This window comes from Triturus cristatus, chromosome 3_1, assembly GCF_964204655.1.
Source record: "Triturus cristatus chromosome 3_1, aTriCri1.1, whole genome shotgun sequence".
Taxonomy (NCBI): domain Eukaryota; kingdom Metazoa; phylum Chordata; class Amphibia; order Caudata; family Salamandridae; genus Triturus; species Triturus cristatus.
In genome coordinates, this window is record NC_140583.1 from 1,088,416,741 (window position 1) to 1,088,441,311 (window position 24,571).

The 24,571-nt window shown below is 52.8% G+C and overlaps 1 protein-coding gene across 2 annotated transcripts in view; it reads left to right on the plus strand.

Moving 5' to 3' along the window:
- ARHGEF12 (Rho guanine nucleotide exchange factor 12) overlaps window positions 1-24,571 on the plus strand; it is a 715,358-nt gene that overhangs the window by 509,561 nt on the left and 181,226 nt on the right. For both annotated transcript variants that reach the window (XM_085645963.1, XM_085645964.1), the window contains one exon: window positions 20,175-20,267. In XM_085645963.1, the coding sequence (XP_085502089.1) occupies window positions 20,175-20,267 (93 nt within the window). The remainder of the gene's footprint in view (window positions 1-20,174; window positions 20,268-24,571) is intronic.

The window sequence follows — 24,571 nt, forward strand, 5'->3', positions numbered from 1 at the left end:
CCGTCACCGCTACCTCAGGTTTGTGGTAAGTGGACAGAACTTTGAATTCAAAGTTCTGCTGTTCGGGGTCAGTTCAGCACCCTGGGACTTACCAAATGTTTTACAGTGGTGGCCGCTCTTCTCTGGATGTCTGTCATCCACGTATTTCCATACCTCGACAACTGGCTGATAAACTGTGGACAGGGAACAGTGCCTCTACCACACTCAGATCACCTTTGATCTCCTCCACAATCTTGGTTTCACTACCAATGTGGGCAAATCCCACCTCCACCCACTCACATACAACCCTTTTTTTAGAGGCAATTCTGAATTCAGTCACCAGGCAAGTTTATCCCAGGCCTGCAAGGGTCCAAGCCTTCCAGCACCTGCTGCCTCTTTCTTAGCCAAATTGGCAGTAAATGGTCAGGGAGGTGATGTGCCTCTTTGGCCTGATGATTGCCTCCTGCATCGCCACTGTTCTCCAAGCATGAAGAGTGCCTAAGTGCTCAGTGGTCACAAGTTGGGGGCCGGGATGGGGGTGGTTGAGGATGTGTCTGTGTGACGATCTACTGTTGATTTAGGCCAGCACCCATCTCTCTCTGCAGTGGTGGAACAGCAACAACCTGATGCAGGGCAGGCTCTTTCTAGACCCAATCCCACAGGTGCACTTTACCACAGATGCCTCCCTCGTCCTGAAAGTGCATCTGCTGATATGATGCCCCTCTGCAGTCCTTTCATATCAACCACCTAGGATTACTGGCAGTCCAATTCACCCTCAAAACGTTTTGCTGCCATGTACATTACAAAAGAGTCTTGATAAGAACAGACAACGTGACTGCCATGTATTGCCTTTAGAAACAGGGGGGCAAACTCTTTTCTCAGCTCTCCAAGTTGGTGCACAGCATTTGTCATTAGGCGATCCACCACAGGGTTCACCTGCTAGCGGAGTACCTTCTGGGAGTGGATGATGAGTTTGCAGACCTGTGCAGCAGAACACAGTTACAAGTCTGTGAGTGGGGACTCTGCCCCCAAGTCCTACTCCCATACTTCCAAAGTTGGGGGCTGCCGCACCGTAGATCTTTTTGCAACCACAGAAAAGGCCAAATGCCCAAGCTTCGCCTCTAAGTTACTGTAACCCCCAGTTCATAGGCAATACAGATGAACTGGTCAGGGATATTTTCCTACGCTTACTGCCTCTCCCTCTACTTCTGTACGTGGTCCGGAGGCTAAGACAGACCTCCCTTAACCTAATTCTGGGACCAGGCAGACATAGTTCACAACCTTTCTTACGTTGACAGTAGTCCCACATGAGAAGCAAGGCCAGACCTTCTCACTCAGCACTAGGGCACAGTCAGAGTTTGGGTATCTCAGTTCGCCAACAGAGTGCATGTCCATACTTACAGAGGCTCGGCGTCCCACTACCCAAACCTGCTATTCGGCAAACTGGAAGAAGCCTGCAGCACAGGACATTGTCTGCTATCTCCTTCATTTGCAACGCTCTAGTCTGGCTTGCACCTCCATTTGCTTATATTTGGCTACAGTGGCAGCATACCTGCAGAACAGTCTTTACTGTTCAGAATCCTGGTCATTAAAGCCTTGAAAACCCCTTATCTGATAGAGACTACTATCCGCAGATTTCTTCATGTAGAATTATCCCCAGGCGTGAGACTGGATCCGGAAAATGTTTTGCCCAGCATGCGTGCGCGCCGGTGGGACGGCATCACGTGACTCAGCCCAGGCGCTGTCCGCGTACGTGACGTCAGCGAGGTCACATAAGTCCCAACCCGTCGCGCCTACGTCAGTTTTTTCCTTTTCCGCGTGCAATGCGGATCCGGTTTGTGCTCTTGGCCTGTTTAGGCCTTTCCCTTATGCTATTGCTGAGTGTGTGGGAACAGTGTGCGAATGCCTTCTGGCTTTAAAACTTCGTGTTGCCGTCTCATGTCGGCAACGGATCCTCATCCCATCTGTATGTGGTGTCTGGGGGAGCACCACGACTCCACTGATTGTGAGGCATGCCAGCAGATGAAGCCGAAATCCCGGCGGGAGCGCCGGATGAAACTTCTTTCGGCTCGTGTGTCCAGGTCGGCATGGTCATCTCGCCCGGCCCCTGCGGAGGTTTCTCGGACCCGCGGCTTCCCTCGCCGACTTCGATCTTCTCCCAGGTCTCAAGAGCACTGCTCACCTCTTGGTAAGTGTCGCAGTTGGTCCCCGAGGGTCGGGTTCCGGCCTGTCGGGGGCATGGGCTCTCTGCGGGTGGTGGGGCCCCGCATGTCATCCCCTTATCCGCCGTTTCCCGGCGTGGGGCGACCAGAGCCCAGATGGAGACCTATGCAGCAGCTTTACAGGCCTCGCTGGCTTCTTCTCCTTCCCTTCCTGGGACGTCAGCGGATCCCTTGCAGTGTGCAGGGCCCTCCGCGGCGGCGCCGGCGGCTCCCGCCCAGGCGCCGACTGGTTCGGATCCAGGCTCGTAGGATGTGGTGCCGTTGGGGTGCGGCCCTTCGGGGGTCCCTCCTTCGGGCCACGGCGCCTCTGCTTCGCCGCAAACTCCCACGGGAGTCCCTATGGTATTGCGGGAGGTCGCCGGGGCTCGGGTCGCACCCCCGAGCCCCTCTCGGTCCTCGGGATAGGCGGCGGCCTTGTCCATGGCCGAGGTGACACCGCTCCGGCACCGGCGGCTGCTGGCCCTGGCGGCACCACAGGGGTCGGGGGAGGGCCCATCTTGCCCTGTCACAGGTCGTGGCTGACGGGGGACTCCTCGTTCCTCTCCGGGCCCTTCTCATGCCTCCATGCAGGTGGCTGCCTTGTCCGTGGTCGGGTCGGTGCTGCCCCTTCGCCACCCCGGCTCCGGCCCAGCTCAAGTCTCCTGCGCCTTGTGCTGTGTCGGAGGTCACCCCGGCGTCTCCTCCGGCGCCGGTCGACGCCGGTGTCCTGCCTCAGGTTGCGAACTCTACCGCGCCGGCTCGACGTCAGGTTGTTGACTCGTCTTTGGATGCCTCCTCTTCTCCTGAGGTTCGGCGGTTGCTGGTGTCATCCTCGCCGGAGACGTGCCACGGTGTCGTGGCTTTTTCCCCGACGTCGTCTAAAGGCAGCTCCTCGCCGTCTCCACAACCGCGGTCTTCGCCGGAGGAGCTGCAGGTCCCCCACTCCTCGGTCCCTCTTCCTTCCTTCTGGCCATGACCCTTCCTTCTTCCGGTTGGCTTGGGGGATAGCCGCCTTAGCTTGCAGTCGACACCTAATGAGGAACTGCTTTCCCCTCCGCGGGGACCTACGGAGGCGGGCGAGGCTTTCGCCCGCACTGTTTCCACGGCTGTGAGAATTTTGCGCATGGGTGATCCAGCTGCCCATTTCCCCGCAGATCATCTCCTGGATGTTCTGCATCAGGGCTCTGGTGGTAGGGAACTGTTGCTTGCCTTCGAGGGTTCACTCCACTCTTCTCTCTTGGGGACTTGGGGCCGTCCCGCCACGTGGGACCCGGTGCCCCAGCACCTTCTGCACTGCCACCATCCGGCACCGCGTGATCCGGTGTGCCTTTCTCTTCACCCTCTGACCAGAGGCCCCCTTTTGCAGTCTGCCTTTCCTGCTTTGCCGCTGCTGTTGTCTCCCCCGTCACAGGAGGTCAGCTGGTTGGACACCAGGGGCGTAATATGGTTGCCTCTGTGGGCCCTTAACACACTGTGTGTTTTGGCTAGGGCCACTTCTTGCTTGTGGGACTCGGTTGAGTCCCTTCTGTCTGCCGCTTCTCAGCAGGGTGCCTGTGTGGATTTGAGACACCATGACTTGGATGGTCGGGAGCTGGCAGCATTTATCCTTCGCTTCGCTTTGGACATCTCAGAGGTGCTGGGTCGTGCCATGGCTTCTTCGGTTGCCCTTCGTCGCCATGCCTGGCTTCGGGACAGTGTGTTCCCGGAGAATGTTCAAGAATGGCTGGTGGACCTTCCCTTCGATGGTGCTCTTTTGTTCCATGCCCCTGCGGACTCATCCATCCAGAGGTTCTTGGCGGGGCTTCGCCCTCCTCCTCTTCCTCTTCCTCCTCCCCCTCCTTCTTCTCCTCAGTGACCTGCGTGTTGATCTGGTTCTTGGAGCTGTTCTTCCGTGTTGGCGGGTCACCCCGGTTGTCTGTTCTGTGTACTTCATGGCCACTCGAGTCCTCCTTGCTGAGGTTGTGGTTCTGTTGGCTGCTGGCCAGACCTTTTTGACTGTGTTTTTCCTTTGGTTTTTTTCCACCATGCTGGGCCTGAGATTGGGACTTCTGCGTTTCCCCTCGGGCTGCTTGATAAGCTTCCTGTGTTTTTTTTGGCCGCAGGTCTTTTTTTGTTACCCTCTGCTGCGGAGGTTTCCTCCTAAGAGGTTCCCATGTCTTGGGATATGACATGCCCTATGTGGGGCAGGGTTGGCTGTTATATAGACCTGGTATGTGCTGGGGAGTTGTGGTCGCCTACGGGCTTCTGCTCTTCGTGGCATTATGGTATGTTGCGGCTGCAACCTTCTTCTTCGCCTTTTTGCTTTGAGTGTTTTGTTCTGTGTTGTCCCTGGCGTCTGGCGGAGCTTGCCAGTGCTGCCCTCTTGTTCTTTCTGCACTGTTGTACCTTCTTGGGGCTTTAGTGGAACTGTAATTCTGCTTTCTCCGCTGCTTCCAGTGGGCCTTACACTCGGTTCTTCCTCTTCTCCCTGTAGGGGGAATGGTCCCTGATTTCTGGGCCATGTTGCAGGCGCAGTTTGTCCCTGCGGGACGTTGGACGATTCTTCCTGGGTGACCTTGAGTTTCCCTTTTTGGCTTCCGCCTGCTTCTTGCTGCCGGTGCCATCCTCTCTGGGATTGCCTTTGCTCTGCCTCTTCTCCTTGGAGTCTCTAGGTTGCTCTTCTCCTTTGGTGCTCTTTTCCTTGCTTTTGGCAGAGGTTTTGTTGTCTCACGTGGGCGTGGGGTGTTTGACCTCTTTGTGCCTTGCCTTGTTAACTCTGCTGAGTGAGGACAGGCTCTCTTCTTCTTCTCTTCTTGACCCCCCCCCCTTCCTTGGGGTTGGTGGCCTCCTGCTGGCGGGGGTTTCCCTTTGCCTGGGAGACGCGGCTCCTCGTCCTGTTTTCGGACTCGGCCTCTGTGCGGTCCTCTGTTATGCCCAGGTGGTGGGGTCCTCTCGCAGACCTCCCTTCCCCTTGGGTATGGCTAGGGTATCTATTCTACGTGAAGGAATCTGCGGCTAGTAGTCTCTATGAGATGTACGAGTTACTTACCTTCGGTAACGATGTATCTGGTAGAGACGATTCTAGCCGCAGATTCCTTCACATCCCGCCCTTCCTCCCCGTTCTGCGAGGGCTTGTGATTTGGTCTTTTGCACTCACTTCCATGTGGGTGGCTGTGTCTTCTATGAGTACATTCTTTCCCTCTTTCTGTCAGGCTGTCCCTTTTTCCTCCCCGTTGTCACATGAGAGGATAGGTTTGTTGGTACTTCTGGCTCTTTGCGATCCTTAAGGTTGGGGTCTTTTGGCGGTGCCTCTGCCCTTGTTCCTGATGGGGGTTGTCACACTCTGTGATGGAGATGTCTTGGAGTTTTGTCGTTCCCTGTGTGTCCCCAACTGGTTCCCCTTCCTTGTCTTTGGTTGAGGTTGTAGTCCTGTTGCATGTTATCGTGACATTTTTACATATGTCCCTTGTCTCTGGGGGGGAGGGGGGGCTGTCTCTGTACTGGCAGGGTTGCTGCTCTGTTCTTTATTCTTTCCCTGCCTCTGGGTACTGCAGTGCCGGGCACTGCTCTTTATGGCGTTGTTCCTCACCATTCATTTTTCTGCTCTTTCGCACACTGTTCCTATACTCTTCACAGTTTTGTCTGTGGACTCCGCGTTGTGGCGCGGAAAAGTTCTCAGAAGAAAACTGACGTAGACGCGCCGGGGTCGGATTATGTGACTTCGCTGACGTCACGTATGCGGACAACGCCTGGGCGGAGTCGCGTGATGCCATTCCCCCGGCACGCAGGGATGCTGGGCAAAAAGTTTTCCAGATCCAGTCTCACGCCTGGGGATAATTCTACGTGAAGGAATCTGCCGCTAGAATCGTCTCTACCAGATACATTGTTACCGAAGGTAAGTAACTCGTACTTTAGACACTGTCGGGGTACAGGGCTCATGCATCTGTACCCTCACCACGAGTATAGTGCTCTCAGCTAGAGGGCTGGCTGACCTAGGGCAGGGCAGTGGGTTGTATGCAACGCACACAAGGATGTCGAATCTTCACTTTGCTGGCTGCGTGTTTTGGTGCAGCACAATGTCAGGGTGTGTGTGTAAAAGTAGAGGTCCTCTAAGGGTGCTGCAGCCCTTAGAGACTTTCCCTGGCCACAGTGCCCTTGATACCTGTGGTACCATTTACAAGGGACTGACATGTGGTCAAAGAGTGCCAATTGGGTTATGTGCAATTTAGGGAAAGAACATAGGCCCTGGGTACCTGTTTGGCAGTAACCCAGGGCATACTCAGTCAAAGTATATCAGCAGTTTGTCAAAAGGAGGGGGCGACCATGTAAAAAGTGGGCACTTTCTTACATCAGCGGTACCTCGTCGATCACGGTCCTCTTCTTCCTCTGAGGACCACTCGAGGGACAGCTTCCCAAAGTCCTTGGTCCACTGTGTCGCCTAGTAATTCACCCCATTGGCGATCTGCACCGTGGCCTTCCCATGCTTTACCAGAGTCAGTACATGTGTCTGTTCCACTCCTTCCGTGTTTTCCCGGCTCCCAGGCAACTATGGCTCAGAAGAGAGAATAATATCTATTTTTTCATGCCATTTTTGGTTCTCATCCTCCCTCTGGTGCGCTTCTCGGCCTTAAGAAGGTCAATAAGGCATTGACTAACTCTAAACACGTGGGACCTTCCTTGGTGTCAGCAGGGCCCTCCGAATATGTGACTGACTTGGTCTCCGCTCCAGTGCAAAGCCCTTTGTAGTTCTCACATGTGACACATATGTTGGATCCGCCGTTGCCGACTTCAGCGTCGACAGCACTGATCGCCCCAACTTTATCTCTCGTCCCCGGTGCCAAGGTGTTGCCCTCTAGACTCTGTGCACACAATACCTCACTTTGGTATAGTATATACAGAGCCAGCTTCCTACATAGTGGGAGTTGAGGTTCTGGGGGTAGACTCAGGGGTCCCCAAGGGTCAAGGATGCACTCTTGTTACCCCCTCAGCGGCACTAGGGCGGCTGGGTGCAGAGTGCTGAGGCCCAATGTTATCCAATGGGGATTGGTGGCCTCCGGTAGGTGGCAGCTGGCGAGCAGGCCACAAGGTTGTGGGAGCCAAGCTCCTGGTGTTAGGCTCACGGCAAAAGGGGATCCTGTTGAGCACAAAAAGTGCACTTGCAGGGGTGCAGGGTGCTTGTTTGGTATCGGGTGCCCTGTTGTTTTCAATGTGGATTTTTGGTTTTGGTTTTCAGCTGCAGGCTCGGTCCAGGAAGACTTCCAGGAGGAACCAACAGCTGGGCAGATAAGTTGGAGGGCTCAGGGACGAAGGTGCACCTCAGGTTCTCTTCTCCAGGACACAGGGCGGCTGGATGCAGGGGTGTCTTTTGAGGTCGGATTTCACCTTACTGGGCCACTCGCGGTTGGGGGTGGAGGGGGTCTCCATGCAGAGGCTGCAGGCGATGTCGGGGAGTCCAGGAGGGGTCAACCCACGGGAGACTCAGACTCTGGAGCGCTGGGGGACCTCACTGGGACTGGTGGGCCACTCGAACTCGGGCCGCAGGCAAGGGGTGCAGAGGTGGTTCCAGGCATCTGGTTTCTTTTTCCTCAGCAGCGTCGGAGTCTGTTCTTCTGAACAGAGCTGCTGTTCACTGGAGATCCGGTCTTTGTTGAAGGCAGTTAGTCCTCCCAGGGGTTCTGGAGGTCGCTGGCTGCAGGACAAGACCATTTTTGGCGCAGGATCTCTGCAAAGAAAAAGAACTCTACCCTGAGCAAACTCGCCTCCGGATGCAACTCTGCACTCACTGCCCATGTCCCGAGTCCAAGTGGATCGCAGATCCTGCGAAGGTTCCCCAGCGCTTCTGAGCCAGAGTACACTGCGGGCTGACCCTGCCGGAGTCGTCCTTGACGCCTGCAGCCTCAACTTGAAGACTCCCCCTGATCGTGACCTGCCCAGTAAGTGTTTTCCGACGCCTAAGAACGCCCCGCATCCGAAGCCCCTGGGCCTGGGGGACCTCAACCATCAGTCCTACGTCCCCGGGGATTTCTGCTTACCTGGGTAGCTATGGGTTCTCTTTGTGCGCCCTCCTAGCCAGAGCCTGCAGTCTTTCTTCAAAACTGATCTCCCCCATTGGTTAACATTGGGTAACCTACGCTGTGTTGGCCCTCTGCACCGGCCGCTCTTGCCGCTGAGTGTGTAAGTTTGGTGCTGCCATGTGGTCCTCCTTGTACTTACCTTAACCCCAGGAGATCAATACCTGACGCCACTTAACTCACCTGTGAGCAGCAAAACTTTGAGTTCCCCCAGTCTCCTTTGGTTAACATTAGGTGCCCTACCTCTAATTTGACCTCCCCATCTGGCTGCCCCGGTGCCGCTGGTAGTATACTCTTGGAACTGGTTTGAACCCTGCCTGGTGTTAACCAAAGACCCCGAAGATTGAATCTGTAAGTTGAGTACATATATGCAAAAACTGCATTCTTGTTTTCCTCCCATAGGTTAACATTGCAAAGCCTGAAAATTGCCCACTCTTTAAAGTGAAAAGTATTTTTTTTTAAAAACATACTTACCTTTTTACGTATTTCTTGGTCTTAAAATAAATCTTGAAAGAAGCTTATTTTTCTAAAATTGGTATGGATCTTTTTATGTTTTGTGTCATTTATTAGTGACTGTGTGGATACCCTATGTCTTGCGCTCCTCTGTGTTAAGCCTAAGGCTGCTCTCCCCCAAAGGGAGCTCTTTGGGTTTACAATGAGTGCTGTACACTTCTGGTGGAATCTTTGGACTCTGTGCACGATATAACTACTTAGTGGTATACCATATACCAAGACAGCTTCCTACAAAGGCGCTACACTTTTTGTGCTAAAGGTGCATAACTCTAATATTTACAGCTGACATGGTACATTGTTGTCTCGCACCTTGAGCCATTTTAGCTTTTTAGTCAATATCACTTTGCCTGTTTGATTTTTGAGCCCAGACTTTGTCAAAATGAAGCTCCCAAAACATAATCAGAGTTGTCGCTGGCTTATAGTGTCACTCTTCAAAAAGGGATAACTTGGTAGATTGAAGTAGCCACAGAATAGTAATATTACTTACATGAAGATATGTAAAGAGCAGAAAGGAAACCAAGTGCATTCTAAGAGAATCATGTTTCAGGTGTGTGATAAAGCCAAATTCTACATTTAACATTTTATTGCTGCAACTCAGAAGTTAAATGGATACTGTATTGTTGGGGGTTTACGACCGCTAGAATTTGCGTAATCTTTAGGAGAGGTAATGAGTGCGACTTCCCTACAGCTCACTGGCATCATTTATTATGAACATGTAATGTTATGTTATTTATTTTATAGTCTGTGTCAAATACCCCAAAGAGTTTCCTGGTACTAAAGCAAAAGATGCCTAACAAAGTCATGGCTACAAGCAGAGCCTGGGGTGACTAAAAGGTGTTGGTCACAGCAGAGATAGTTCTTACCGAGGCATAATGCAAACTACTGGATGCCAAAAAGCCAAGTTTTTGGCGCTTTTCTGAATTGAAGTAAAGAGGGAATTTCTTGCAGATATACACGCGGTTGAACCAGCATATATGAGTCAGAGGAGCATAGCAAACGAGAGGTAGTGTATTGCTTACGTAGTGATAGACTCCTTACCTTAGAATTACCCCCAGGCATCAGACTGGATCCAGAAAGTTATCGTCAGCAGTACCCCAGCGTGTCGGAAGGTGGCGTCGTGCAGCTCCACGTCCGTCGTTGGCGTTGTGGTCACCGAGATGACATCGTGGCAGCTACTTAGACGCTGCCCTCGCACGCTGATGTCAGTTATTTCTTTTTCCGCACCAGCAAGCGCAGATCCGCAGAGAGCGGTACCCCCAGTCACTTTTTGACTGAGTTTTTCAAGGCCTTTTGTCTCCTCTTTTTCGAGTCGCTCGACTCCTGGTGCCTTAGGGATACCCGGCTTCAAGTCTTGCGGGGACTGTCATTGTATGATGTCGGTGACGGACCCGCATGGCGTGTCTCTCTACTGCTTGGGGCGCGACCACAACCCCAAGTCGTGCCCCGACTGCCAGGCCATGGCGCCGAAGACTTTGCGGGAGCGGTCCCGAAAGTTGCTTGAAGTCCGGCAGTCGGCTCCATGCCGCTCAAGGTCCTGTTCCCGTGGGAGGTCGAGGGACTGGTCGCGGAGCCATCACCATTGTTCGTCGGGATCAAAGTCTTCGCACTCGGGGGTCAGGTAAGACGAACCATCACAAGAAGTCGAAGAAGCGTCATCGCTCACCGGCTTCCCCTTGCCCACTGCGCGACGCGGCTTAAAGTGCAGGTGGTACCTCCCCCGTGGCTCTGGTGGAGCCTACGGTGTCAACGTCGGCCTACCAGCCCTTCCCGGGATCGTCGGTGACTCTGGCCCAGCTACAGGAATTTCTGTCAGCCATGTCCCGCCTCTTTGGGCCGTCGGACCCCGCCGGCACGCCTTTGGGTCCCGCAGGCCCGACTGGGGGTCCTCGCCCTTTACTGTCGGCGGCTCCGACATCGATGTCTGCTTCAGCCCTGGCACCGCAGGCCCCCAAGGATCCAGGCCTGGATCCCGGTCAACGCTGGTTGACCTCGTGACACCTCCACCGATGTCGACCCCACTGGCACCACCTCTGACGTCGCCTGTGGCACCGGACGACGTTGCCCCAGGTCTCAGTCCTGATGTGGACACGGAGCAGGTACGGTGTCGCTCGGCGCCGATGGGACTTTTCTTTCCCTATGTCCAGCGTCCTTATTTTAGGCCTGTTCATCAGCCTTCAGAGGAAGAGGAGGACTGGGAGGGTTCTGAGGACCCTCTCACAGCTCAGTGTGAGTATGACCCAGACTAGGCAGAGGAACTGGGGGATGCCAGTGGTCTGGACACCTCTTCTGACCTTGGCATGCTCACACCTCCTACCGTGGCTACAGAGGAGGGTGCCAGTTATGCAGTGATGTTGTGTAGGGCGGCAGAGGCCCTCCACCTCCAATTCCCTACAGTGGCTGTCAGGACTAACCTCCTGACAGAAGTGCTTCAGCCGGCGGCTACCTCTGCGGAGCCACTGCTGCCTTTTAATGAGGCACTTTCTGACATTCTTTTGGGCACCTGGTCCTGGCCCAACACAGGGGCTCCTGTGGATAGGAACGTGGCCCGATGCCATCGCCCCTGAGAGCTTGGTTGTCCAAGCCTGTACGTCCCAGAGCGCATTCCCTACCGCACCCCCGGACAGGGAATCCAAGAGACTGGAACAGTTTGGGAAGAAGATTTTTTCTTCCGCCAGTTCAGGGCTGCAGTCTGTGAACACAGCCTGCCTCTTGGGCCGTTATTCCCACTCTGTGTGGGATACGGTGGCGCAAGTGCTGCCTCAATGTCCGGAGGAGGCGCGGACAGTGTTCTCTCAGGCTACTGCTGAGGGGAGAGATGCAGCGAAGTTCACAATACGATGTGGCCAGGACACCGCCGACTCGCCTGGCAGAGCGATTTCCACGACAGTGGCGCTCCGCCGCCATTCCTGGCTGAGGACTACTGGCTTCTTGGGGGATGTCCAGAACACCCTGATGGACATACCCTTTGATGGCACTCGCCTTTTTGGCAACAAGGCAGATAGTGCGTTGGAGCGTTTTAAGGACTCGAGGGCTTATGGCCAAGTCTTTGGGCCTTTCGGCCACTCGCCCTCCTCGGCCTTTTGCTTTTCGTTCCTTTTGTGGCAACGGAAGGGGCGCCCCAACACGTTCGCTTCAGAGCCACTGGCCGCAGCAGCAGCAGTCTCAGCACGGCCTTGGGACCCACAGAGGCGGGTCAGGGGGCCAGCGGGCGGGTCAGTCCACTTCAACCCCGGCCACCACTGTCCCAAAACCTTCCTAGTACGGTCTTTCAGGCCCATCGAACGCCAGTGGGCGGCAGGATTTGCCATCACCTCCCCCACTGGCGCACCATCACTTCGGACAGGTGGTTTTTACAATTATTCCGAAGGGGCAACTCCCTCCCCTTCGAGACTACCACTCCAGCCATGCCACCCCAGTACCACTGCATGCCGGGGGATCATTTGGCACTTCTTCAACAGGAAGTCGCGGCCCTCTTGGCCAAGTAGGCCTCTTGGCATCAAGCATTCCGGCGCCAGAAGTCGGACGTGGTTGTTATTCCCACTACTTTCTGGTGCCCAAGAAGGACAAGGGCCTGGGTCCTATCTTGGACCTCAGGGACATCAATCGCTTCCTCCGGAAGGAGAAGTTCAAGATGCTAACCCTGGCTCAGGTCTTGTCTGCCCTGGACCCTGGATGGTACCGTTGGATCTGCAGGACGCATATTTCCACATTCCCGTCCTGCCGGCCCACAGGCGTTACATGTGGTTCACAGTAGGTCACGAGTACTTTCAGTTTACCGTGCTCCCCTTTGGCCTTACCAGCGCCCCTCGGGTGTTCACGAAAGGGATGGCGGTGGTTGCAGCTCATCTGTGCAGATCAGGGGTTCCGATCTTCCCTATCTCGACGACTGGCTGATGAAGGAGGGCGCGACCCAGGCTGTCGTCTCCCACCTCCAAACTACGGCCGACCTCCTGCATTTGCTGGGGTTCTCCATCAATTTGCCGAAGTTGCACCTGATTCCCTCTCAGAAGCTCCTCTCCATCGGAGCGGTTCTGGATATGACGCCGTTTCGGGCCAATTCTCCCGAACGGCGAGTCCAGGCTATGATTCCCATCTTTTAGCCTTTATCCTTGGTTTCGGTCAGGATGACCCTGAGGCTGCTGGGCCTTATGCTGCTGGTCACTCATGCCAGATGGCATATGCGGGCTCTGCAGTGGGACCTGAAGTTCCAGTAGGCGCAGCATCAGGGGAACCTGTCCGATTACGTCCAGATCTCGGGGGCACTGCACAACCGCTGCAGTGGTGGCTCACGAACCGGCACTGGGTCCAAGGCAGATCCCTCTCCCTTCCCCAACCAGAGCACACGGTAGTGACGGATGCGTCCCTCCTGGAATGCGGGGGCCACAAGGGAGAGGCAGAGATCAGAGGCCTCTGGTCTCCGTCAGAGTCCAGGCTCCATATCAACCTTCTGGAGCTTTGGGCGATCCGACTTGCACTGAAGGCATTCCTTCCCTCTGTCAAGGGGGAAGTAGTGCAGGTGTTAACAGACAACACCACCGCCATGTGGTCTTGCAACAAACAGGGCAGGGTGGGGTCGTGAACCCTGTGTCAGGAGGCTCTGCGCCTCTGGACATGGCTGGAACAGCATGGCATTTCCCTGGTGGTTCAACACCTGGCAGGTTCACTGAACGCCAAGGCAGACAAACTCAGCCGCAGGTGCATGATGGATCACGAATAGCATCTTCACTCGGTTGTGGCACAGGGTCTCTTTCGACAGTGGGGAGAGCCTTGGTTAGATCTATTCACCATCGAAGAGAACGCGCAATGTCCGCAATTTTGCGTATTGGAATTTCCAAGGCGCCACTCGCTAGGCGATGCTTTTCGACGCGAGTGGAGTTGCGGTCTGTTGTACGCCTTTACGCCTATACCACTTCTGCCTAGAGTGCTGAAGATGATCAGGCGCGACTGGGCCCAAGTCATTCTTGTGGCTCCGGACTGGGCTCGAAGAGTTTGGTATCCCGAGCTACTCAGTATTACAATTGATCCCCTGATTCTACTGCCTCTTCGGGAGGATCTTCGCAGCAGCAGGGGACGGTCCACCCGAACCTGTCCAGTCTCCACCTCTTTGCGTGGAGATTGAGCGGCGGCAGTTGATTCCTTTTGACTTGCCTCCTGAAGTCTGTGATGTCATTCTGGCAGCCAGGCGTCCCTCCACTAAGTTGGTATACACCTGCAGGGGGAACAAATTTGTGGCATGGTGCACAGCAAAGGCTGTGGATCCCCTTTCTGCCCCTTTTTCAGAAGTTCTTCTGTTCCTTCTTTCTTTGGCCCAGCAGGGCTCTACTCTGGGCACTATCAAGGGTTACCTTTCTGCTATTTCGGCCTTTCTCAGGCTTCCTGATCAGCCCTCTCTTTTCAAGTCCCCTGTTGTAAATAGATTCCTCAAAGGCATTACTCATCTTTTCCCTCCTATTCCTTTCGTAATGCCACAGTGGGACTGCCAGGAGAGTGAGTGAGCTCCAGGCTCTTTCTTGTAAACCTCCTTTTCTATCTGTCCATCAGGACAAGGTTATGCTCAGAACATGTCCATCCTTTCTGCCAAAGGATGTCACTGCCTTTCACATCGGGCAGACCATCACTTTGCCCACCTTCTTTCCGCCGCCGCATCCTTCCAGAGAGGAAGTGAGGCTCCGCCGTCTGGACCCAAAACGTGCGCTCTCCTTTTACCTGAATCGCACTCAACAGTTCTGGGTGGATGACCAGCTCTTTGTTTGCTCGTTGGCGCCAAGTAAGGTTGGGCCGTACAGAAGTGGACTATCTCCTGATGGGTCATCTTGTGTATTAAAGCCTGTTATTCTCTGGCTATAAAGGAGCCTCCGGTGGGGCTGCGTGCCCATTCCACCAGGGCGACGGCTGCTACTACGACGTTGGGACGTGGTATCCCCTTACAAGACATCTGTCAGGCAGTTATGTGGGCCTCGCTGCACACTTTTACTAAGCACTGTTGCCTGGACAGCCAAGTCCAGAGAGATGGCTTCTTTGGCCGTTCTGTTCTCCGAGACTTTCTGGTGTGATCTTGGTTCGCAGACCCACCACTGAGGTTGGTATTGCTGGGATATCTATTCTAAGGTAAGGAATCTATCACTACGTGTTTCTTTCAGATGAACAAGTTACTTACCTTCGGTAACGATATATCTGTAAGAAACATTAGTTAGTGATAGATTCCTTACCACCCCACCCATCCTCCCCATTCTGTGAACTGATTTCTAGGGCTAAGGTCATCCCTTTCAAGGCCCTAGTTTCAATGCACCAGTGGTCAGTATCTTGCATGGCTCTGTGTTCCTGATGCGGAAAGTCGTATACAGAATTGACGTCAGCACGCAAGGGCGACGTCTAAGTAGCTGCCGCAACATCATCTCGGTGACCACGACGCCAACGACTGACGCGGAGCCACACAACGCCACCTTCCGACACACAGGGGTACTGCTGACGAAAACTTTCTGGATCCTGTCTGATGCCTGGGGGTAATTCTAAGGTAAGTAATCTATCACTAACTAATGTTTCTTACAGATATATTGTTACCAAAGGTAAGTAACTTGTTCATTAGCCAGATAGACTGGGCCTGTTCCATGAGCTGCTTTGTATATGAGGCAGAGTGATTTAAACTTCACTCGCTTTTCAGCTGGAAGCCACTGCAGATGTTTTTTGCCCTCTGAAGTGGTTGACCAGTGAAGAAGAGACAGTATCATCTTGGCTGCCACATTGTGAATGTCTTGCAATTTTCTTACCTGTCCTTTGTCTGCCCTTAAATAGAGGGACTTGCAGCAATCCAGGCGGCTGAGAATAGTCACCTGAATCTCCACCAACAAGTCTTGAAAAGTGAATGGGCCTGTAATCTAAAGTTCAGAGTATGACAGTGTGATAGGCTGGAAGCCTATAACAGAGAGAGGGAGATTGGTATGTGAGACAGATTGCAAGAGAAATTGACAGATTGAGAGTTTGACTGAGATACATCTATAATAGACTCAAACACTGCAGTCCATATGTCAGCAAATGGTCTCACACACTCAAGAACTGAACTCTAGGCCAATAGTTTATATAAAAAATATATGCATGTTCTATTTTAGAACCAACAATAGGTATTAAAATATACTTTCTCAGAATGAGAGGCTTTAGTTATATACTTTTGCAATATGCAATTGACTTTTGTAGACAATAGTTACAGGTTGTTGCAATAGGCAACACAATTTCAAACACGATAATACATTGAGCTCAATGTGAGTTTTTAAGTTATTTGCAATAGATTACTTTCAGGTTTACTTTTCTAATTCCAGGACTAGATCCTAGATTCAGTCCTGGGACAGTTCTTGGAAACAAGTGAGTAAATTTGTTTCAGTTACTGTTATGATTTTTAGGCAATATTTTGCTATTTTAAAAGTTGACAGAAATTTCATAGAAAACAGTCAATGATTCCCGATGGGAGAAAATTCAAGTTACAGGTAAAGTATGTTATCGTTACTTCTGTAATCCAGGGCTGGGCTCCTAGGCTCAGTACTGGGACCTCTATCCAAAACAGGTAAGTAATTACGTTTTCACAGTTGGTACGATTTTTAAAGAATATTTGTAATTTGCAAAAATCGACACTTAGAAGAAATTTCACGGTCAAACAGTCAATGGTTTCCTATGGAAGAAAATTGGGTTACTGGTAAGTACGGTTGTGAGTACTTTTCAGGGTCAGTGCTGGGCACCAAGATCCAGCACTAGGATCTCTCCTAATAGCAGGTGAGTATTTCCGTTTTCGTTACTCGGGTGATTTTAGGTGAATATTTGAAGTTTTAGAAACTCCACACTTATAAGAAATTTCAGAAGAAACCAGTCAATGTTACCCTATGGAGGAAAATTGGGTTATCGGCTTTTGGGTAAGTACGCGACTGGCAGAGTTAAGGTTCTGGGCACAGACTCAGGGGTCTCCCAGGGTCAGGTAGGTACAGTTGTTACACCCTCAGCGGCACAGGGGCAGCCGGGTGCAGAGTGAGTTAGGCCCAATGTTATCCTATGGAAGGCAGTGGGGCCTTGGTTGGTGGCTGCTGACTAGCAGGCCACGCGGCTGTGGGAGCTGGGCTCCTGGTCACTTGCTCAGGGCAAATGGGGAAGTGGGTAGGAGTAGCAGTTACACTGCCAGGGCCACTCGGGCGGCTGGGTGCAGGGTGCTTTTTAGCCTTCGATCGCTCAATGGATTTCAATGGGAAAGCTCCAGGTTGAACAAAGGCTGCAAGCTCGGGGACGAAGATGCTTCAGGTGCCACCACCACTTCGAGAGGTAAGTTGGGTAGTTGGAAGATAGGTAGGTACCCAGGAGTCGGGCACAGGGGGCCGCAGGGTGCCGGGGTGCCTTTTGGTGTCGGAAAATCTTACCCTCCGTTGATCGCGGTTGGGGGGGTCCCTGGTTCTGAGGCTGCAGGTGTCGTCGGGATCGTCGAGGTGAGTCCTTGGGTGCCGGTTTCGGGGGTCACAGTCGCCGGGGGGACGTTCTCGGGGTCTTTGTCCACTCCGACACAGGCCAGGCTTAGCGGGTGCAGAGTGTGCAGGGTTCCCGGTTCCGGGCTGATGCCAGGGGTTAGAAACTTGCTTTGAGCAGAGCCACTGCTCATGGGAGTCCCAGATGCGCAGAGTCACAAGGTAGCCAGGTCCTCCGGGGTTTGTGAGGTTGCTGGCCACAAGAAGTGCCGGGATTTAACAAGAGCAGGTTCAAGGGTCGACAGGCCGGTAGGGCTGGGGCCAAAGCACTTGGTGTCTTCCTCTTCTTAGCAGCTGCACAGCGAGTCTTCTTCCTTCTTGCTCTTCTTTACCTTTTCCGAATCTGGAATCTGGAGAAGGAAGGTTCAGGGTGCCTCTAAATACTAGATTTAGGGGCGTTACAGGTAGGTAAAGGGCAGGGACCAAAGGGTCCCTGCCCTGGGGTGGGTACACCCCCTATCCTGCCACTCTTCTGTGGGAGGGGGGCAGTAGCCTAGTCCTGATTGGGCTTCAAGATGGCGAGCGCCCGGAGATGTGCTTCACCTCGCCTCCCCCACCTGAGGGGTGGGGTTGGCAGGCTGGCACATCCCCTGTTCTTACTTGGGGTTTCCGGCCAGTCTTCCCGCCAGAGTGGGGGTTAGAACCGATGGGAGCCAGTTTGCTGGGTACAGCAAGTGGCCTGGAGAAGCTCACAGAGGCAGCATGCCTTTGAAGCTTCCCCATGCCCATCCTGGGGAAGGAGACCTAGCACCTCGCCCAGGATGTGCATTGTTGCAGGCCCAGGAGAGCGGGGGCTCTCCACCCAGGGGTCCAGCAACATGTCTGCTGTGTGGCAGCCTAGGCAGCCTCCCAGACCAGACGTGGATTGTAGGTTAGGTTTCAGGGGGCATCTCTAAGATGCCCTCTGTAGTGCTTTGTACATTAAATCCCACACTGGCATCAGTGCGGGCTTAATGTGCTGAGAAGTTTGATACTAAACTTCTCAGTCTTCGGTGTTGCCATTATGGTGCTGTGGAGTTTGTGTTTGACGAGCTCTCAGCACCATATACTCTTAAATGGCAGCACTGCATTTACAGTGCCCAGGGATGGACCTGGGTACTGTAGGGGCACAGGGCTCATGCTCCTGTGCCCACACCACTGGCATAGGGCACCCAGCTAGAGGGGTGGCTGATGTATGCCAGGACAGTGTAGGTTGTGGGCATGGCACACAGGGATGTGTGCCATGTCGACTCTTTGTTTTGCCTTGTACCCAGACACTCAGCCTGCGAGGGCAGTGTGGTTGTGTTAGGGTACAGGGCCACTAAGGGTGGCACAATAAGTGCTGCAGCCCTTAGAGGCCTTCCCTGGTCTCAAGGCTCTGGGTACCTAGGGTACCATTTACCAGGGGCTGAAATGTGGCCAGGGTTTGCCAATTTGGGATTTTAGGTTTTAGGGAAGGAACATAGGCCCTGGGCACCTGATTGGCAGGCGTCCAGGGCACACTCAGTCAAAGTACATTCAGCAATTCAGCAAAAAGTGGGGGCATACCATGCAAGAAAGATGGCACTTTCTCACATGTATCCAAAACCTTGCTTCCATCGTTCATTCATATTCTTAATATTAGCAATGTTACAGGTGAATGCTTAGTGGTTAAAGTTGAATGCTGTAGATGAATGGTTTATTGCTAAGGTTCTCCTATTGCCTCTGAACGAAAGAGGGCTGTAAAGGGACCTCCTTTAAGGAATCAGAAGTAGGTCACTGACCATATTAAAGCAGAGACCCTTATCCCTGAATTTTAATATCTATATATATTGTTTTAAATGTTATACGGTTGTTGAGTAAGGTGGGACAGTATCATGGTATAAACAAAAGTTGCTGTGCCTCTGTACTTTTAAAGTTTCAATGAAACTTCATCCTTGATCATTACAAACTCTAAGATGAAATGCTTGAAATGAGGTAGAAATGCGAACACTTTTGAAGTAGGGAATCCAATAACTGGAGAGTCAAGTCACCTAAAATGCATGCTCTCCAAAAACTGTGTTCATCTTTTTTCATCCAGTAGAATAGATACTTTTACCTCTTGAGATATCATTCTTACTCTAACCTGAAATGCATACCCTTCCCCTTTCCAGACGGGGTGCCTTTGTAGAGACGTTCTTGTTATCTGTGTTGCATGATTACCAATAAGTATTTGGTGTACTCCCCTTTTAAGTCACTCTGATGGCTGTGAATGGCTGCACCAAGTACCTTTTTTTTAGAACAAACCAGTGTTCAGACGATGCCAATTTACATGCCCTTAATGTAAATCTTTCTAGTGATTATTCATGGTTGAAATTCTGATGGCCCAGTTAGATGCAGCACTCAAGAAACATTACTGAGCACATATCTTTCATGATGACCCTGTGACCAGTATTAGCGTTGATATTATTTGCAGTTATTCCACTTAGTCCTTAATCTTACGAGTGGTATTATGAACTCCATGTCGTTGAAGCTCCTCCACATAAACCACTGCAAACTATATAGGACTTGTGCATCACTGATCTTGTTGGTGACTACATTGCTGTCTTGATGTTTATTGCCTCTGATCTTAAGGCTATTTTTAATCATGGAGAGTTGAGATAGTCTGTTCAGAATACCAATGCCCTTCAGAGGTTGCTTTGTACTAGGTCCAACGAGTTCTTCAGGCAATGGGAGAGCTGAAACATTGTCTGATCTGAGTTATCTCTGGCCTACCCAAAGGTTCTGATCTCACCATTACATAGATCATATTACAGAGGTGGTCATTTAAGCCGAGTTAACTCAAGGTCACTTGATCCCATACTTCTTTTTTGACTTACACAACAGTGACTGCTCATGGTGGACTTGCTGCTATAGGGGCAGGATTTTGTAGAATTTCTTATAGAGAATAATAATAGGCTCTTGCAAATTCGGATTTTTTTTTTATTCTGTCTTGGCAGGTGGCAGAATCTCATAGCACGAATGGTGGTCAAAGTTGAAGCTATCAAAAAACCCATTCCCTTACCGCCGGCCCCTTCTGGCATCATCAGTGAGTAAGTATTTACGGAAAGGGGTTTGTGATAATGGTGTGAGGCTTATGAATTGCATGAGGCAGACTTGGAAGCAGGTGGTGGGTGGCAGGAGAAATTATCATCTGTTTAACAGAAAAACTATTCTGATGGATACATCTGCCAGTGGATTCCTCACCTTGTGAATATCCCCTGCGCCAGCAACATTCGGAAACCTTTTGTAGCAGTCCACGCCGATGGGGTCAAAGACAACGTCACAGAGACACGTCTCCGCTCGCGACTCCGCTGACGTCACCGGCTCCATAAGAAGACCTCGTCGGCGTGATGACGTCAGTTCCCTTTTTTCCGCGCCGTCGAAGCCAACGGATTTCGGGAATCGCTGTTGTTAGCGTTGTTGATACTTTGTGTATTTTCGTTGTTTTTCCTGTCTTCTTTGAAGATGTCGACAAAGAAGTCTGTGTTTAAGCCTTACCGGGAGTGTGGCAAGCATATGTCCATCACTGACCCACATGAGGACTGTGTGTGGTGTTTATCCTCAGACCACGATGTGGATGGCTGTACCAGCTGCCGAAAGATGAGTACGAAGGCTCTGAAGGAACGGGAGGCAAAGCTCTTTATTGCCAGAATGAAGAAGGACAAGAGAGGGAGAAGGAGATCGAGATCGAGGTCTCGATCGAAGTCGAGATCGGCGTCGAAGTCGACTTCGGGGCATGCTTCTCGAGCTAAGAAGCACAAGTAAAAGAGAAGACACTACTCTCGGCACCATTCAGATAAGAGCACGGCGCCGAAGTCTCCTGCTCGGCATCGAAGGGACTCTGTTTCTCCTTCTCCTGTGCCGGGTTCGCCTGCTGGTCCTTCATCTCCGGTGGTCTCTTTGTCTCCGGCTTCGCCAGTTCCAGCCCGGACTCCGACGCCGGTTCCATATCCGGCTCCGGTTCCGTCTCCGGCTCCAGTTCCGTCTCCGGCTCCATCTCCGGCTCCGGTTCCGTCTCCGGCTCCATCTCCGGCCCCGGAAGATCTTCAAGCCCCGGGTGAGCCTGTGACGCCGTTGATTCCACCGTCGGCCCCGGTTGGCCCGAGTCCGGTGGGGCCTGGCCAGTATCCTGCTTTCCCTGGGCCAGGTCAGGACCCGTCACATTACTTAAATGCAATGTATGGAGTATTTGCTCGTGCCATGTATGCCCCTGGTGCACCTGCGGGTCCGACGGGTCCTTTGGCGTTTAACTTAGGGGTGCCGCAAGTATATCCTCAGGCCCCTTTCTATCCATTTTATCCAGCGACGCCGTCTTGGAATCCTCCGGCTCTGAGAACGTCGACGGCGCTTCCATCCTCGCCGGCTCCGGCTCGACCTCGTTCGACGCCGATGGCTCCGCCGGATCCACGGTCGACGCCGGCGCCGTCGGAGTCGATTACAGCGCCGCCGAGGATTCGAATTCACTCCAGAAGGGAGACTCAAAGGATTATTGAGAAGCAGAGATACCTTTAGGAGGAAGCGGAGGATGGAGAATTGGTGGAGTCGGATGAGGTTTTTGACGAGCTTAAGGAAGCTAGTGGTTTGGACCTGCCTCCTGAGTGGGAGATTACTCCGCCATCAGATGAGCCATCCAAGGACGTTGCACCCTACCATGCAGTCATAAGGAGAGCTGCAGAGTTACTTGATCTCCAACTTCCAACAACGGAGTTTAAGTCAAACATCTTGACTGAAGTCTTGCATTCTCCCACAGCGGTGTCAGAGCCTTTGCTTCCATTTAATGAGGCCATTGCAGAACCTGTGTTGGAGGTGTGGCGCAAACCCTTTTCTGCTCCTGCGGTGTCTAAGACTATCGCTAGGAGATACAGAGCGGCCCCAGGTGATCCAGAATTTTTGTCGTCTCATCCATCGCCTGAGAGCTTGGTAATTCAGGCGGCTTGTTCTGGGAAGTCTAAAGGAGCCTTTCCACAGGTCCCTGGGGACAGAGAGGCAAAAAGACTGGACCAGTCGGCAAAGAAGGTGTTTTCATCGGCCAGCATGGCTTTGAAATCGACTAACGCCACATGTCTTTTGGAACGCTATGTACATGCGCTGATGGATTCGGCTAGGAAACTGGTCCTAAAGCTACCTGATGAGGATAGATCTGGTTTTAACGACATCTTGGCTGATGCTCAGGCGGCTGCGCGGCAAGTGATCCAAAGTGGGCTGGATACAGCAGATTCTGTTGCAAGGATCATGGGGTCGTCGGTTGCAACTAGAAGAAGTGCTTGGTTGAGAACTTCGGAGTTCTCTCAAGATGTGCAAACAACCCTATTGGATCTACCGTTTGATGGGTCTGGCCTCTTTGGGAAAAAGGCAGATGCTGCTCTAGAAAGATTCAAAGAGAGCAAGGCAACTGCTAAATCTTTGGGACTCCAGTCTCAATCGAGAGGGTCTTTTAAGAGGTACAGAGGTTTTGGAAGGACATCTTTTCGAACCTATAGGCAGACTCAGCAGCAGCAACAGCAGCAGCAGCAAGGTTCCTCGTCGAGAGGTTACAGAGGAAGAATCAGGGGTCGCACACGTGGCCGTCAGCTCTCCTCCTCCTCTTCCTCTTCCTCAGCCCCTCCCACCACCGCAAAACAGCCCTAGATCCGCCATTCCGGATCATGCTGGTCCTGTGGGGGCCGGCTTACCCATTTTCTACAAGATTGGGAATCTGTAACTACAGGTTCGAGGCATGTGGGCTGCTGAATTCATATCTGTGCATAGATCGCCGCCTAGTGTTGGGTCCGGATGTTTGCACGTTGTTGTCCTGGAAGAGTCTTCGAAGTATCCTGGGATAGGTGACTCCTCCCCTGGACTACAGTGCGCATGGGCATCCTCTCCATCCTCAGATTGTTTTTTTCCGCCATTGGGTTCGGATGTGCTATCTTAACTCAAGTTAGGAAAAACTTTGTCGAGGCCAAAAGGCCTTTAGTTTGCGTCGGTACTGTTTTTCTCGATCGGATTCGATACTACCTTTGTTAGTTTACTAACTTACAGAACCGACTTTTCGCATCTTACCTGCCCATCGACGACATCGACGATGGAATCGAGGACACCATTCAAGAGGTGTCCGGTATGCAATGCGAAATATCCCCACATCGACGTCCATCCGGTGTGCAACAAATGCCTATCGCCGGATCACGACGAATCTACATGCATGGCCTGTGCCCGGTTCCGTTCCAAGAAGACTCTACGGAATCGACGAGCGGCGAGACTCGAAGCACAGCACGCGGCACCGGCCCCGGCAGACATCTTCAACGCCGAGACCGAAGATGTCGAAGAATTGGAGATCCTACCCTCCAGTCCCGTTTCCGAACATAACTCCGGATCGGACGACGTCGACGAATCACTCTTTCGCAGAGATGAAGACGACACCGAGGTAGGAGACTACGATGAGGCCTTAGGGGCCGAAGAGAGTAGCTCCAATGACGAGCAAGGCCTACCCGTTCAGACTGAAGAGAGCCCAGTGCCACAGTCTATGGCTCCGGTCGAGGGATCGCCTTCGGGCCTTACCCGAGACCTATCCCGCAGTTCTTCGGGCCCGGCCTCGGACATTCAGCGGCAGCCATTATTACCTAAACCGGCTGGTTTCCCTTCTACCAAACCGAAACCGAAAGCTGCACTGGTTCAATTGAAACCGAAACCAAAAGTGGCGCTGGTCGGATCGAGGCCTTCCACACCTTCGACGCCAGCTAAACGCGTCGGCACCAAGCGAGACTTCGGTGCCGAACTTGAAGCGGCCGACGTCGGAGTCGGCATACGGAAAAAGGCCTTCGGTGCCCCCAAACCTGATCGGCTCCCGGCGTCGACGCCATCGACTCCGACACCAAAGGTCACACTGCCTGCTGCGTCTCACATCGCTTCCACGGCAACACCAAAGCCTCATGCATCGAAGACGTCGACGGCCATTCCCGCCCCTCGACTCGATGACCCACCGGCGCTGAAAAAGTCCACGGCCGCCTCTACAGACCTGGTCGGCGCTAAAGCCTCAAAGGCGCTCCAAGTGCGACCTGTTGCGGCACAAAGCAGCAAAACCAAAACGGTCCTCCAGGACACGTCGGGCTCCGGCCCAATAAAAGCTCCAGCAGCCTCTTCGGCGCCAGCCAACATTACTTTTGGCCTGCCTCCGTCCACGATCCCAAAAATATTCCAACTCAGGACACGGGTCACCCACACCACAACTACACCTGCTGAGACGTCTCCGTCACATCTCATCGACGCCAACACCGGCAGGATGGTTATCCACGAACGGAGGATAACTTCGGAGCCACCTTTGGACCCTTTCCGGATCCCACTAAAAAGAAAGCTGCCTGTGGACTCAGAACCTGTC